A 13,526-nucleotide genomic window follows, 5' to 3' on the forward strand; every position below is an offset into this window, starting at 1 on the left:
GGAGACTGCAGCCTTTGCTTACATTTACAAGAGATGGTGTGATGTTACGGGCAGGTTGTGTGTGCTCCTTAAGGAAGTAAAACACTGTGGTGTGGAGACAATGACGATCCGTGACCATGCCTTCTTTTACAGTTTTGTCCATCGAGCTGCGTAGGAACCACATGGACCTGATCCTCAAACAGAATCTCTTTAAAGGGCTGAGCCATGCCCTGCAGAGAGCCTTGAATGACTCCAGTGCCTCGGCACAGGTCAGTCTGCTTTACACGCTCTGTAATCTATCATGGGGTAACTATAAATGTAAAGGCTGCTTGTTCCAGCTCGCTGGCTTGGAACCGATGATCGATAGCCAGAAGTCACAGGTCTGTAACTAGTAGACAGTGCAAGAAGGATTTTAGGATTTACAGTTTACATTTGAATGCAGCACCGTATAGAATTGACTGTTATTGAGCAGAGACACATTGTTCTTGTTCATGTAGTCAGTTTTATGTAGCATTCATCATTTTTTTTCCTGCTCAGTCATTTCACAAGGACTCATCTGAATGGCGCTAGATGAAGTCAGAGTGGTGACTAATACAGACAGGGTTCGAGTCTGAATAGGAGCGACCTGTTGAACAGCCAGGCCGTGTTTGTGCAGAGAGCTAATTGTTTGCATAGAAAGGTTATTACAGTCATACTGTACAGGGCTAATCTCTCTCACACAGTCCATAACATTCAGTCAAGTTGTGGTGCTCATTGTTTATCTGGTTTTCCCCATTTCTGTCCCAAACAATAATGATCTCATCCTTTACCTTCACATATGCTTATGGATCAATATTTGCGTTCCTCCTTTATCTCCCTAATGTGATTGCTCTTTCAGGTTAGGTCGACTGATTTTCTGTCGGCCTGCCTGGTGTGTCCATCCACCTGCTTCTCCTCTGCCTCTCTTTCTTTTCCCTGTCTGTCTCCCGTCTCCATCCGACTGCTTTTTCTATTTTTATCCAGTTGTTTGTGAGCCTGCACTGGCAGTGACTCAGTGTCTCTAAGCTCCAGTCCACTTTCATCTACCCCCTGCCACATACATAAGTGCACACAAGACACACGCACACAAACACACACAGCTCTCATGCTCTCTATCAGATAACAAAGGCTATTATTTGGATCAGCCTGTTGATGGACAGTGGGGACAACAGCAAGGTATAAAATTGAAGCCTTAAAAGCCACGTTATGTAGGCAGTGTTTTGAGTCGTTGTTTGTGGGCAAATACTGCCTTCAGCAAAGACAGAGGTGTCAGGCAGCACACAATTAGCATGCAGCAGTGTTTGCATCATTGGCCAATGTGTAATCATAATCAATCATAATCAATTGCACAACTGGCTCGTTTTACGGACTGTATCTCTAGAAAAATGAGGGCAAGATCAAGATAGATTGTGCCCTATAGCTCAAATTTATATGTTCCCAAAATCCATCAGATTGTAAAAATTGCTAATTGATGGTATTATTTACCACCACAGCACTTAGAAACCCTAAGAAAACAAAAAAAAATTATTTTAGCTTCAGTGTATCTGTGAACACATTCATATGCAAACAATCAATCTATTCTGGCTTCAACTAAAAGCTTCCTAATCTGGGATTTGTTGGTTTTTAGTTGTGAAAGGTCTTAGCTTTTGTGATTTATGCTACATAAATATATAAATAAATAAATGAAATTGAATTGAATTATTCATAATTCTAAATCATGAGACATCCGACTGTTGTATTAATGTTGTATTAATAGTTGATAAGTGTATGATGTTTGCCGATTACGCACAGCTTCAGAAGAGCACAGTGGAACATGTGCTGTGTACATTTATACATGAAAATCCTCTTGAATACTGTATGTAATTTTAAAATCCTTCATTTCTTTGTTCAATAGTCCCAATTCTATCTAAACTTGAACACACACTTGCTTTTTGTCACAGTGATACCGTTTGTCTGACATGGGCTGTTCAGAGTAGATAGTAAACATTTTCGGGAGACAAATTCTCACATTGTCCCGGTTATTTTTGGAGAAGAGTCCAACATATCTGTTAAATGTCATTGTTACATCAGTCACTTGGCTTTGATGCAACAGAGACTGTTGAGGTTGGCAAAGACATTAAGAGCAAAAATAAAAAAAACAGAAACAAACTACCAGCTCATAAAATATCTGAAAAGAAATACAATTGAACTTTTCAATCCATCCCAGAGGTGAAATGTTTAGATTAACAAAGAGTTGGTTTTAAATGATTGGCTGAAATACTGTGTGGGCAGGTGGAAAGATACTTGTATGTAGAGTTTTAATAACAGAATAAATTATGTTTATTTCTAGTTCATGTGTAATTACTGTACAGAAGAAAAGATAAGTGGTGAGAGGAGGGGGAGAAGTAATGAAATAGATTCCCTAAGAGGGATGCGCTTCTGATTTTGTGAATAAGCTCAGCCAGGGGCGAACAGGCGCTTCCAGAGCAGAGGAGGTGCAGGATGCAGGAGAAAGGACAGGGCCACAGTAACAGCTGCTTGGTGTGGCTGAAAGTAGACGGATAAGGAAAGTGGGCGGCGTACACTTCCATCAATACAAACCTTGACTCACCGCGTATTGAGCTGTTCATGGACACAGTTTGTCAGATTTATGGCTTTTGAAGGCTCCAGCTAAAATACTGTTTGCCTTCAAGGCATATTTGGCCTTAAAAAAGTGATGAATATTCATAGTCTGGTGCAGTGTAATCCATCCAACGTTTTGTTTCTCTCATCTGTATTGTAATCCTGTAGGAATAATTGCAGTCTGAATGCAGGATGTACACTGTATGCAAATAAGAGCGGTTAAGGGAGGTTCTAACCCATAATTACATCTAGCATTTGCCCATCTGTCTGACTGGCACAGGTGGAACGTGACGACTGCACCCCCCACAACGTGACGCTGGGCTACTATGTGACCAGCGGCAAAAGCGTCTACATCTCCTCCTTGGTGGTCGAGGCACTCAATCTTTATGGCTTTGACAAGCTGCTGTCGGACATCAGGCAGCACACCCCATTGGTCAGAGCAGTGCTGGTTCCCGTGGCAACCTGGGTGCCCACTCCAAGCATTCACCTGCAGCTGAAAACAGGTGACGCAACCTGCTTACAAGACAATGTAAATCAGCCTTAAAGTCCAATAAAAAGGCATGCTTGTGTTCACGGAGGTTGAGTGTATAAGTATAAAGACGCGCAGTGGGTGGGGATAAGCAAAAAAGAGGAAGAAGTGAGAGCATGGGATGGAAAAAAAACATGGACAAATTTAGAAAAGTGTGATTACGTGTCTGATCTGTCTCACTTCATACCCTAAATCCCAGAGAAACTCCCATGATTACAGAGCAACTGTGGTTTGTTCCATTCACTTAGACAGTGTCCTAAGCATCTTAAAGGAACATGTACAAACACACAGTGACACTAACAGAAAAACAGGCACACTGGGAGTGAGTCTGGTGGGAAGAGTAAAAGGGAAGTTTGGATAGACTGGTTTTTATATTATGTGCAAAATGACAGCTTCCACTGACTGAAACTCAAACTCAACTAACTCTAGTGACATTAAAACTCACTCACATACAGAAACACAATTTTTCATCAGACATTTCCACTATGCTTTATTCTAAACCACCTGGTGGTTTGTCTCGTCTGTCGATTCAACCTTTTAATGTACAGTCTTTAGTAGTTTTCTGTCAGTAGCCTCAACTCTCTGAACCCTTCCCTGCTCTGTGCAGGTGAGATTGATCAAAAATATTAGTAATGGCACAGAAGTTACAAGCATCCTTGCATACATTATTTGTTAGTGTAAACTGTAAAAAGACTCTTCCTACAGGACATTTGTGTACAACTGTGCGCTGTATGAAGCAGCCACTTGACGCAGGAACAAAATCCATGTCTGGCTCGTTCAGCTCCTAAACCATAAATACACAGTGAATGGCAATTTACCATCCACCAATTTGCATATGATTAGTAAGTGGGTCAACGCCTGCTACAGTACAGCATGTGTTGCAGACTGAGACCAGCGAAGAGCCGTGTTTTAGGAGAACAGATCCGCACCACAGTCTGAGATTTAGGTCAGAACATTGTTCCTGCTGCAGACCTTTTCGGAGGTTTTTAAAAATGAAGAGTGCTGAGAAAGAATGGAGGGCGACTGCAGTAAAAAGGATTACGACAACATTAATAACATCCTGCATAATCTGCTGATAGACTCAATATTGTTCAACGCGTTCCTCACCGGTGCTGTGACGCTCTTCCTTTCTGTTTTAGTCTCATTCTGGATAGTGGCAATAATCCTCTTTCTCTGTCTCGGTATTTAGGCTTATTGGTCACACAGACAGCATGAATCCAGAGCACTACTTTGATTAATACCTGAAATAAAGCCCCACATACAGGTTTAAGCTTGAGAAAAATGAATAGATGGTGTCAGGATAAATACTCCTACTTCAGATTTTTCTCAGTAGTTCTTATCACAAATCAGTCTTTTTTAACATTAATATTTCTCGGGTCCCTATGCAGTTGGCCACTTTTTGCTTTATTTGTTTTGTTAAACCCTGCTTGTTTGTAACATTTTCATAAGGTGTCACTAAATAGAAAAATGTTCCATGCGGTCCATTTTCTCTGGCTGCGTTCTTATGAAGAAAACACAGTTAATTAATGTGATAAAACTTATAAATTAAATGTTCTGGTGGATCATTATTTAAAACGTAAATTAATTGTTTTCTTTAATGCATGTCTTGTGTCAGTGCTGAGGTTCGTTGGCCCGACAGACAACATCTACTCCTGCAGCTTTGTTCAGATGTTGGAGCAGAGGCTGGAAAATGCTTTTGACGAGGCCCAGGACAAAGTGCTAGAGACCTACAACAGGCTCACTGTGGAGGTACTGCACAACTTCATAGAGATATATTTTAGCCACCTGTTTGCACGCAGCATTGTAATCACACTAATAAGAACAAATCAAAGTCTTCACAGGAGCTTTTACCTGCCTGCTGCTTTGTTGCTGCTGTGATTCACAATCAAAGTAAATGAAGACATGAAGCGCATTTTAATGTATTACTAAAAAAAAAAGTACAGACAATTTGGGTGTATTTAATAAATGACACAACGCTTTAGTGCCAAAGAAGCAATCGAACCTCCTTCAGTGCAGTTTTAACTTGAAGCTGTTTTTGCCATTGTTTGGTGTTGAGGTCTCTTGCTGGCTGCCAGACTATTCTCACGACAACAGGACATACATGCATACTGTATACCATCAGGATCATTAAGTAGGTCTCAGCGAGCAGAAGCAGATAGAGGTTCCATTCATAATTCATCCTCTGAAATATTAACGCTCAGAGAAGAGTGCGATGGGAAATCCTCGTATCTCGTATCATTATCCACTTTACTATGGTGACTCAGTCGCAGTGTTTCCAGAGCTCCACACAGTTCTTATATTAGATGGAAACATTGCTCATTCAAAGTGTCATACTGTGTCTGGAGCCGTTATGTATTCTTTATGGGCGTTTCAGACATTTGATAACGTTTTTCTGTGTGAAGCTTTGAATTATACATGCACCCGGCGCTGGTTGTTTATGTGGTTGCTGTCAATAAACACTATAATACACATTCTAATATCGCACCTGTGGGGGACGTAGTTATTGTTTGATTGGAATAAAGTATGAAAATGTGTTTTTGTGTTTGTGCTCAGATCCAGAGCGTTTCCCAGGAGCGGGGCTCTCCAGCCGTCACCCTGGTGTACGTGGTGAAGAATCAGGGTGTGATGCTGAATGGGACAGTGTCCAGCGGCCTGCTCAGCCAGCTGACTGCTGAGCTGGTGGGCTACTTCCTGTTCTACCCACCCTTGGTCATAGTTGAGCGTAAGTAAATCTGTGTCAGTGAGAAAAGAGGCGCTTGGCGTTGGGTCAGTGATTCCTAGGCCCAGCAAACGCACCATCACACACAGTACGGGAGCTGTCAGCAGTCTGTGGCACGGGTTGACTCAACAGCTTTACGACGCACATTTATGCAAACAAAGCAACAAAGGCTTGATCTGCTCTCACAGCTACAAATACAGACTTGGCTAGCGTCGTCTAATCCATAATCACGCATGTGGAGTAAACCAATTAGAGTCCAGCCAGAATGTTCAGTATTTATTTGTTTAATGTGTCTCAAAGACACCCTGTCAGACAGTCGTGACGGGTTTGAATCGAAACGGGTAATTCATCTGTGGAGGAGTCAGTGCGGCTCTGAGTCACAGTTTAACATAAATAGACGACTCGCGTGTTTGAAGCCACTTTTTAAGCAGATGCAGCCTTTCACAGTCTATTTCCATGACACTGTCCAAAACAACACTGTTTACGGCTCCTCTTAAAGGTTTTGTCTACACTGACCGTTCATATTGTAAACGTTCTACCACCTTGACATTATGTTCCCCTGATGGATGTTATTTTAGTTCACTAGTGGCAATTCAATTCAATTCAATTCAATTCAATTCAATTTTATTTATATGGCGCCAAATCACAACAAAGTTATCTAAAGGCACTTTACAAAGTTAGGTTTAAGACCTCACGCAACTAAACCCAACAAATCCCACATACAGCAAGCATTTAATTTGACAGCAACAGTGGAGAGGAAAGACTCCCTCTCTAATGAGGAAGAAACCTCCAGCAGAACCAGGCTGGATGTGGGCGGCCATCTGCCTCGACCGGTTGGGGTGAGAGGATAGAGAGAGAGAAAAGCACAGCAACAACAACAAGCAACAACAAGCAACAACAGAGCACAGGCAGGACGGATGGACCAGGGACTGGATACAGACAGGATGGGCTGGATCCGCAGCTGCCCATCACAGACACCAAACTTTGAGATACCTGTAGGTGAGGACAGAGTGGAGGAGAGAGAGAGAGAGAGAGAGAGAGAGAGAGAGAGAGAGAGAGAGAGAGAGAGAGAGAGAGAGAGCAGGAGAGAAGCACAACTACTGGAGAGAAAGAGACAAGGTTAGTTGAACATGGAACAATGATGGGAGGTTATTGAACAGAAGAGGTAGAGGGAAACAGAGGAGCTCAGTGTATAAATTAAGTCCCACAACAGTCTATATCTATTGCAGCTTAACTAAGAGATGGTTCCTGTGACTAACAATCATTGCCAGTGACCTGAACCATCTCTAATATAAGCTTTATCAAAAAGGAAGGTTTTAAGCCTAATCTTAAAGGTGGAGAGTGTGTCAGCTTCTCGAACCAATATTAGGCAAGGAAGATGTTTACCCGGTGCAGACTAGGTGGTCATTTATAGTTCATAAAGGGACTTTTTAAACATCTGACTGTTATTCTCCTTCCATCTTGCTTCTTTCCTTTTTTCCCTTTGCTTCAGGTAAAGACCACACTGATGCTGATCTAACATTCACATCATATTGTTTCAGTAACCAAACCTAAACTCAACTGCTGATACTGTATGCCTGAAAATCATGAAGTAGCTATATTTTCATCCAACATCCAACGTTAAGGTCCAACGTTATCCTCTGTGTTGATAAAGGTTGACTTGAAAATAGACATGGTGCCCACAACCCCACTTGTTTTTTTTCTGTGTTTTTTCGAGCTTTTCCATGTACTGAGCTTGAATCCTTGGGGACGTTTGCACTCAGAACACTATTTTCAGCCTTTAAAATCTCAGTCAGTGGTTGGAGTCGAAATGAAAATGATGACAGTGAAGCTACAGATGCAGTTTGATTTAATTCCTACGCAACTGGACATTAGAAAAGCCCAGTGTCTTCATGCCAATTTCTAGTCATTACATAACAATTGTTGTCATGCTGATGCTGCTGGGCTGAGACAGGTTCACATGGCAAATGCAGGGTGCCTTCAACAACGCTGATCACTGAGAAATACTGACTACACTGCAGGGCACTATGATTCATGCCTTTGTGTTCATTTGACCTGCTTCTCAAGAGTACCTATTTGCATTAGTAAGATATTATGTCAAAGCAATCACAAAGCTCCGATTTTAAAACAATTGTATACAAAATATACCAATCAATATAATTTGTTAACTCTGATGAAAAAACGGAAAAAACTGGATTTACATTTGTTCATATAGTTCATCTATGACATAAACCACAGTGTGTGACTGCAGCAGCTCACATGAGTCGTGTTTGTCTTTCACACCCCTCCTGACAAAACATCCAAACACTAGTAAAAGGCTGCAAAAGCCACGGACGGGCCACATGAGCTCTGTTTGTATTCCATCCCAGACTCCAGTGCCATCTGTGAGCTTGTGAAAGGGCAAACAGCTGCATAGCTCCTATCGTCTGAATTGTGCCACAGGCAATCTGTTGTCCATGTCCCCTGAATGAGCTAATTTTAGCTTGGTGAGATTAGATTAGAATCTATTTGTGCATGCTCTCAGCATCCAAAGGGCTAAAACATCACACTTCACACAGTCACATCTAACCCACTTGGCATCGCTATGGAGACTCTGTCTGCTTCTTTTACTCATCCTGAAACAATGAGCAACCGAACGCACACCACAGGTTATTCATAATGTGACGTGATAAAACAGTCTGTAAATATTCACGGTCAAGCTGAGCGCCCTGACGTTTGTTGGCGCAGACAATCGACTGTAGCTGTACTGAAAGCACTAAGAGATGATCGATGCGTGTAAGCATAAACGCCTAAACATTGATTCTCACTATCAAATTAAGCGCCGAGCAGCGGTGCGAGCATCTGCCTGCATGGCTGCAGCATGTCACCACTTAAATAAAGAGTGTTCTGCCAAATAACCAGAGCTGCACTGTGTGCAGTATTCAGTGGCATATAAAGACAGCCCCAAGGGACGATGAAGAAAGTCAAATTCACTTATTTGGAAAATTGAACATCATGTAATACATAATTGTCAGGCTTTCTGGAATGACTCAAGCATCAGCAGGAGAGTGGCTGCTTCAACAATGACCAACAAGGACATTCTGCTCAAAAGATAAACATTTCTATTTGAAAAAATACTATTCATTACAACAGACCATCATCATCATGAAATAATGCTCCCTATCTAGTCCAGTCCTGCTGTTACTGGACTTTTCTTTTGCAAAGGTGAAACTACATAGTAGTGATTATTGTGTTCAGTGGTGTTTTGGGCACTTTGGATCTAAGTGGAACAGAGAGAAAGTCAGGAAGTCGATGTGTTAGTAATCATAGAATTACAGACTAATCTGATTCGTTATAAGCATCATCTTTTTTGGGTTATGCAACCACGTTTTCCAGCTGGCGTGTTGATGAACTGAGTGCACTGGATTTGTCTGCTCCTCTAAAGGGCACGGGACGTGTTTGAACCGTAATGCGGTCGTAACGCTGGTCTTAAGGGTTTATGTGAGCTTGTTTAAGTTAAAGGGGGAGCTTAGTGAATGGAAATGCGCTCACGTACAGATGCACCAGGGAGGCGGCTGCAGACAGTCAGAGCTGAGCTACAGCGTTGGCTGGTATTAACGCCCAAAGTTGCCGCAGCACCATTGACCGAAGCCCAAGGCGGCGCTCGGCACACGGCCAGCACGGAGGAGTTAGGTGAGAAAGATGGCCAAATGGGCAGATGGGTAATAAGGAGAGAAAGGTTGACGGATGAAGCGGACGCAAAGGGACTCCAATGAACTGGGGGAGTAATGATGGGTGGAGGAAGACAGGAGGAGGCAGTTGGATGGACAGAGAGGATGTTTAAGGAAACAAAGCGAAGCGAAAGCTCCTCTGAAGAACATACAGCAAAGTGATAAAGTACAATTAAATTTGTTCTTATTTTCATGTTTAGGTATATTCACGTATGCTCCTGACAGTGTCTTAGTACAGTTCTTTCTATTGTGTGCTAGACCATCCTGGTCTTATTTGTGACTATTGCGTCTGTAACAAGCAATCCATGGTTACTTTAGGACATGGTTTGCTGGTGCTGAGTCTGTCAGGTTATGAAAGCGCTGTCTGTCCAGGAAGGAGATTATCTGGCCTCCACAATCACACAGCAGAAGTCTAGCTGAGAGGGTTTAGAATGAAATGGAGCAAGAAGTGAAGAAAAACAAACGCACAAGTGCAGTACAGGGCTATAGACCTGCGGAAACCATTCGTTGGGACAACATCTGAGGCTGAGAATACCAAGTGTCATCAAAGCTAAAGGCAAGATTTATAACGTGTTCTTAAAGATGATGACGACCACTGACTGACTGCTTACAGAGCATGTTCAGAAAATGTTAAAATGGGACAATTTCACAATACTGTAAATACAAATGTAACCATAATCCCACATAATGCAGAAAGGTAAACATGTAACCCTGTCTCTGTTTTCTCTCTCCAGCACTTGAGTACCACAATCTCAACACATCGAAGGCGACAAAGAACTATTGGGTGATAACGGGTAAATAGCCTTTGTCCACACACACACAAACACACGCAGGCAAACGTGCTACTGGGTGATCAGCGGTAATCAAGAGCTGCATCGATTGGACAAAGCAGCAGTTAGTTAAATGCCCCAGCATGCTCTGTTGTGCAATTCAGCACAGAGCAAAGGATCTGGTTTTCCTTTCTCCTGCCCGACCTCACTTCTTATGCTCCACCCCCCAGTCGTTCACTCTCTGTTCAGAGTGTCTTTAGCTGCTGTGTTTCTGGGAAAAACCTATTGATGTATAATTCACGGCTTCCTGACTGGGACAGAGAGAGACATCACTCTGCATCACATCACGGCCGTGTGTGAATGATGTGTGATGAGCGTGCGTGCGTGCGTGCGTGCGTGCCATATTTTATCTCATCTTATGTGCCCTCGCCTTTGCCTTGCATTTAATCTGTCATCCTCTGTTTTCTTACCAAACTCCTCTTTGGCCTTATTGCTAACGTTCTAAATCCCTCTCGGTCCTGCTAATCTGTCCTCAGTGATCCAGGATGTGGACAGCTCCTCTCTGGAGACCAACTACCAGAGCTTTGCCAGTCTAATGGAGCAACGACTGGCTGAGCTCTTCCTGGTGGCCGGAAGGCAGGGCCCTCGGACAGCTCGGTCCCGGCGGGCAACCACAGTGGGGATGTACACTGTACAGGTAGGCGGGAGTGGAATGTGTTGATTATGGTCCAGACGAAAAATGTCACAGTTCTCATTTCTACAGAGTCACAGTTTCAGGTTACATTATACAGGTAATTATAATTCACTTATATTTTTACTGTAGTAAACCCTTAACAATGGCCATCATTTATCATTTACTGCTAAAATAGTTGAGGAAGATCCTGTGTTCAATTCATATACTGTGTGGCCATATTATAATGTATCTTATTGTATTTAATTTTACTACTTGTCCTTTAGTGATGATACAAATCAGACTAGAGACTGGCCCATGAACATGAATCAGTTTCTCAGAGTCTCTTCAAATATTGCTTAAGATGCCATTGAACCATAATTATGTATATTGTTGGCAACTAGCCAACAAGGCTCTAATGTTCTTATCGATAATTCAGTGTTAAAATGAAGCTCAGTTAACTCCAGTGTTTACATTAAGATTAGAACACGAGAGAAGAGAGACAGAGAAGTTACACTGGGTGACGTGAGCTAAGATCATCCAGCCATTTCACAATACACATCCTTTCTCTTTATGACAAACTCAAATCTCTCAGATTCCATTAAATCATGTGAAGTGTTGGTTAATTTAACAAAGGTGTCTGATGTATGATAAAAGTAAAGTGAGACTTGGACTTCAAGTCTTCAAGACTGAGCAACTGAGCCGATTTAGATTTTTGATTGGACACTACTTTAAATAAAGAAGGAATTTTTGATCAGCTAACATGCAAAGGTAAAGGCTATTGTATGAAAACTGTCCAGAAATTATCTATTGAACTGATATTTACTATTTATTTATATAAATATTTATTTTGCTGACGTATTTGTATTTAGTGCTATGGCTGCGGCTGTGTCCTTGTAGATGGTGAGCATTCGCCGACTGTCCGGTCCTAAGAACACAGCAGAAATGACCTACTATGCCCAGCTCAATGGGGAACCCATGAGTGGAACCACTGCTGCCAAGACCCTCAGCAGTCTGGACTCCCAGACCATGGCTCTGACACTAGGATACTTTGTACAAGTGCAGGCTGAACGTAAGCTCACACCCTACTTTAAACGTTAAACGCAGGTCTTATCCACTGTAGAAATGGACTTCCATTATAATAAAGTAAAAACACATCATTGTTTCTTATTCTGCCAGACGTACTCTTCTAGACATTATTCACCTGCGCTAATATCTAAAGAATTCTAATACTAATAGTCCTACTTATGCTTTGTAAGTAATATGGCCTTCATATGCAAATGAGCAGAGGAACCATGGTTGGTGGGATTTTTGCTTCAGTCAGAAACATGATGCATGTACTTTATAAATATATATTTATTTTATGTTTACAGTTAATGTGTTATCTAAATGTTTCTAGTTATATTTATTATTATTTCACAAATTCTACATTATTTAAATAATAGGCAGACAGTACTTACTGTACTTGTATGTACATGAGACATCACATCGGACAACACCCCCAGCTGAAGCATCCTGTGGGGTTAATATAAACTGAATTGTAACAGTGTAGGATCTGGCATTCTGCAGAATTTTGACTTTGTATGAATTTCCATGAGTATTTTTCACATTGCACATGTACAAATTCTAAATCAAAAATGGTGTTTTCATATACAGGAGATTGTCGTTGTATCTCCTAGTTTTTCTTAGAATCCATAATTAATAATAGGAGAGATACTGCAACTATGAGCAACCTCTGCAGGTCCTCAACAGAACATAGTGTTCCTTTAAAAAAGGAATTGAATTTGAATTTAAGGCTAAACTACATTGGGACCTATCACAAAAAGACCGTTGGCAATCAGTTCAGTGAGACAGCAGTTCAAATTATTTGGAGGTTATTTCAGGTAAAAGCTTTGGTCATTTTTGTCTTATTTATTTTCTGTCTGAGCACTAGATGCTGTATCCATTTGAAAACCAGTAAAGCTTTATTTAATATGTTATATTGTTTTTTGTTTCTCTGAATCTTTGAGCTCTTACTCTGTGGCTAAAAATCTCACAAATGTCTGAACACACAATAATTCACTGTTGTGTGACGTCTGCTTCATCTTCAGCTGTTGTGAAGACGCCTCCCACCAACCTGTGGATCATGGCTGTTCTAACGCCTGTCTTTCTGTTGGTGGTGGTGATCGGCATGGTGGCCTTCATTGTTTGTAAGAGAAACAGGGTCATCTTCAAAACGGGGGCCTTCAGAAACTTCAAGACCCGCTCCAAGGTAAGACCCTCAAACGGGCGCTGGCACCTGCTCCTTATAGTCACCAAATATTTCCTCTGTTGGTATCACACCTTCTAGTCTTCTCTTCTGTGTTACTGAAGTTTTACCCCCAAAACAGTAAAATAGGACACAGGCTACTGTAAAATATCAACTAAGATTAGAAATGAAAAAAAGCGAAACATTTAACAATTATTTGTAGGAAATAATTAAGAACAAAATTCAGTTCTGTGTACTTTCACTCAATTTCTCGTTGCCCGTGGTTTATCATGCAAACTGAAG

General features: G+C 41.6%; 1 protein-coding gene across 3 annotated transcripts in view; it reads left to right on the forward strand.

The window, feature by feature from the left end:
- kiaa1549la (KIAA1549-like a) overlaps nt 1-13,526 on the forward strand; it is a 66,591-nt gene that overhangs the window by 28,143 nt on the left and 24,922 nt on the right. For all 3 annotated transcript variants that reach the window (XM_029152627.3, XM_029152626.3, XM_029152628.3), the window contains 8 exons: nt 133-248; nt 2,879-3,101; nt 4,743-4,876; nt 5,681-5,849; nt 10,291-10,350; nt 10,863-11,023; nt 11,897-12,068; nt 13,087-13,247. In XM_029152627.3, coding sequence (XP_029008460.1) covers nt 133-248; nt 2,879-3,101; nt 4,743-4,876; nt 5,681-5,849; nt 10,291-10,350; nt 10,863-11,023; nt 11,897-12,068; nt 13,087-13,247 — 1,196 coding nt within the window. The remainder of the gene's footprint in view (nt 1-132; nt 249-2,878; nt 3,102-4,742; nt 4,877-5,680; nt 5,850-10,290; nt 10,351-10,862; nt 11,024-11,896; nt 12,069-13,086; nt 13,248-13,526) is intronic.

This window comes from Betta splendens, chromosome 6, assembly GCF_900634795.4.
Source record: "Betta splendens chromosome 6, fBetSpl5.4, whole genome shotgun sequence".
In the NCBI taxonomy this organism is placed as follows: domain Eukaryota; kingdom Metazoa; phylum Chordata; class Actinopteri; order Anabantiformes; family Osphronemidae; genus Betta; species Betta splendens.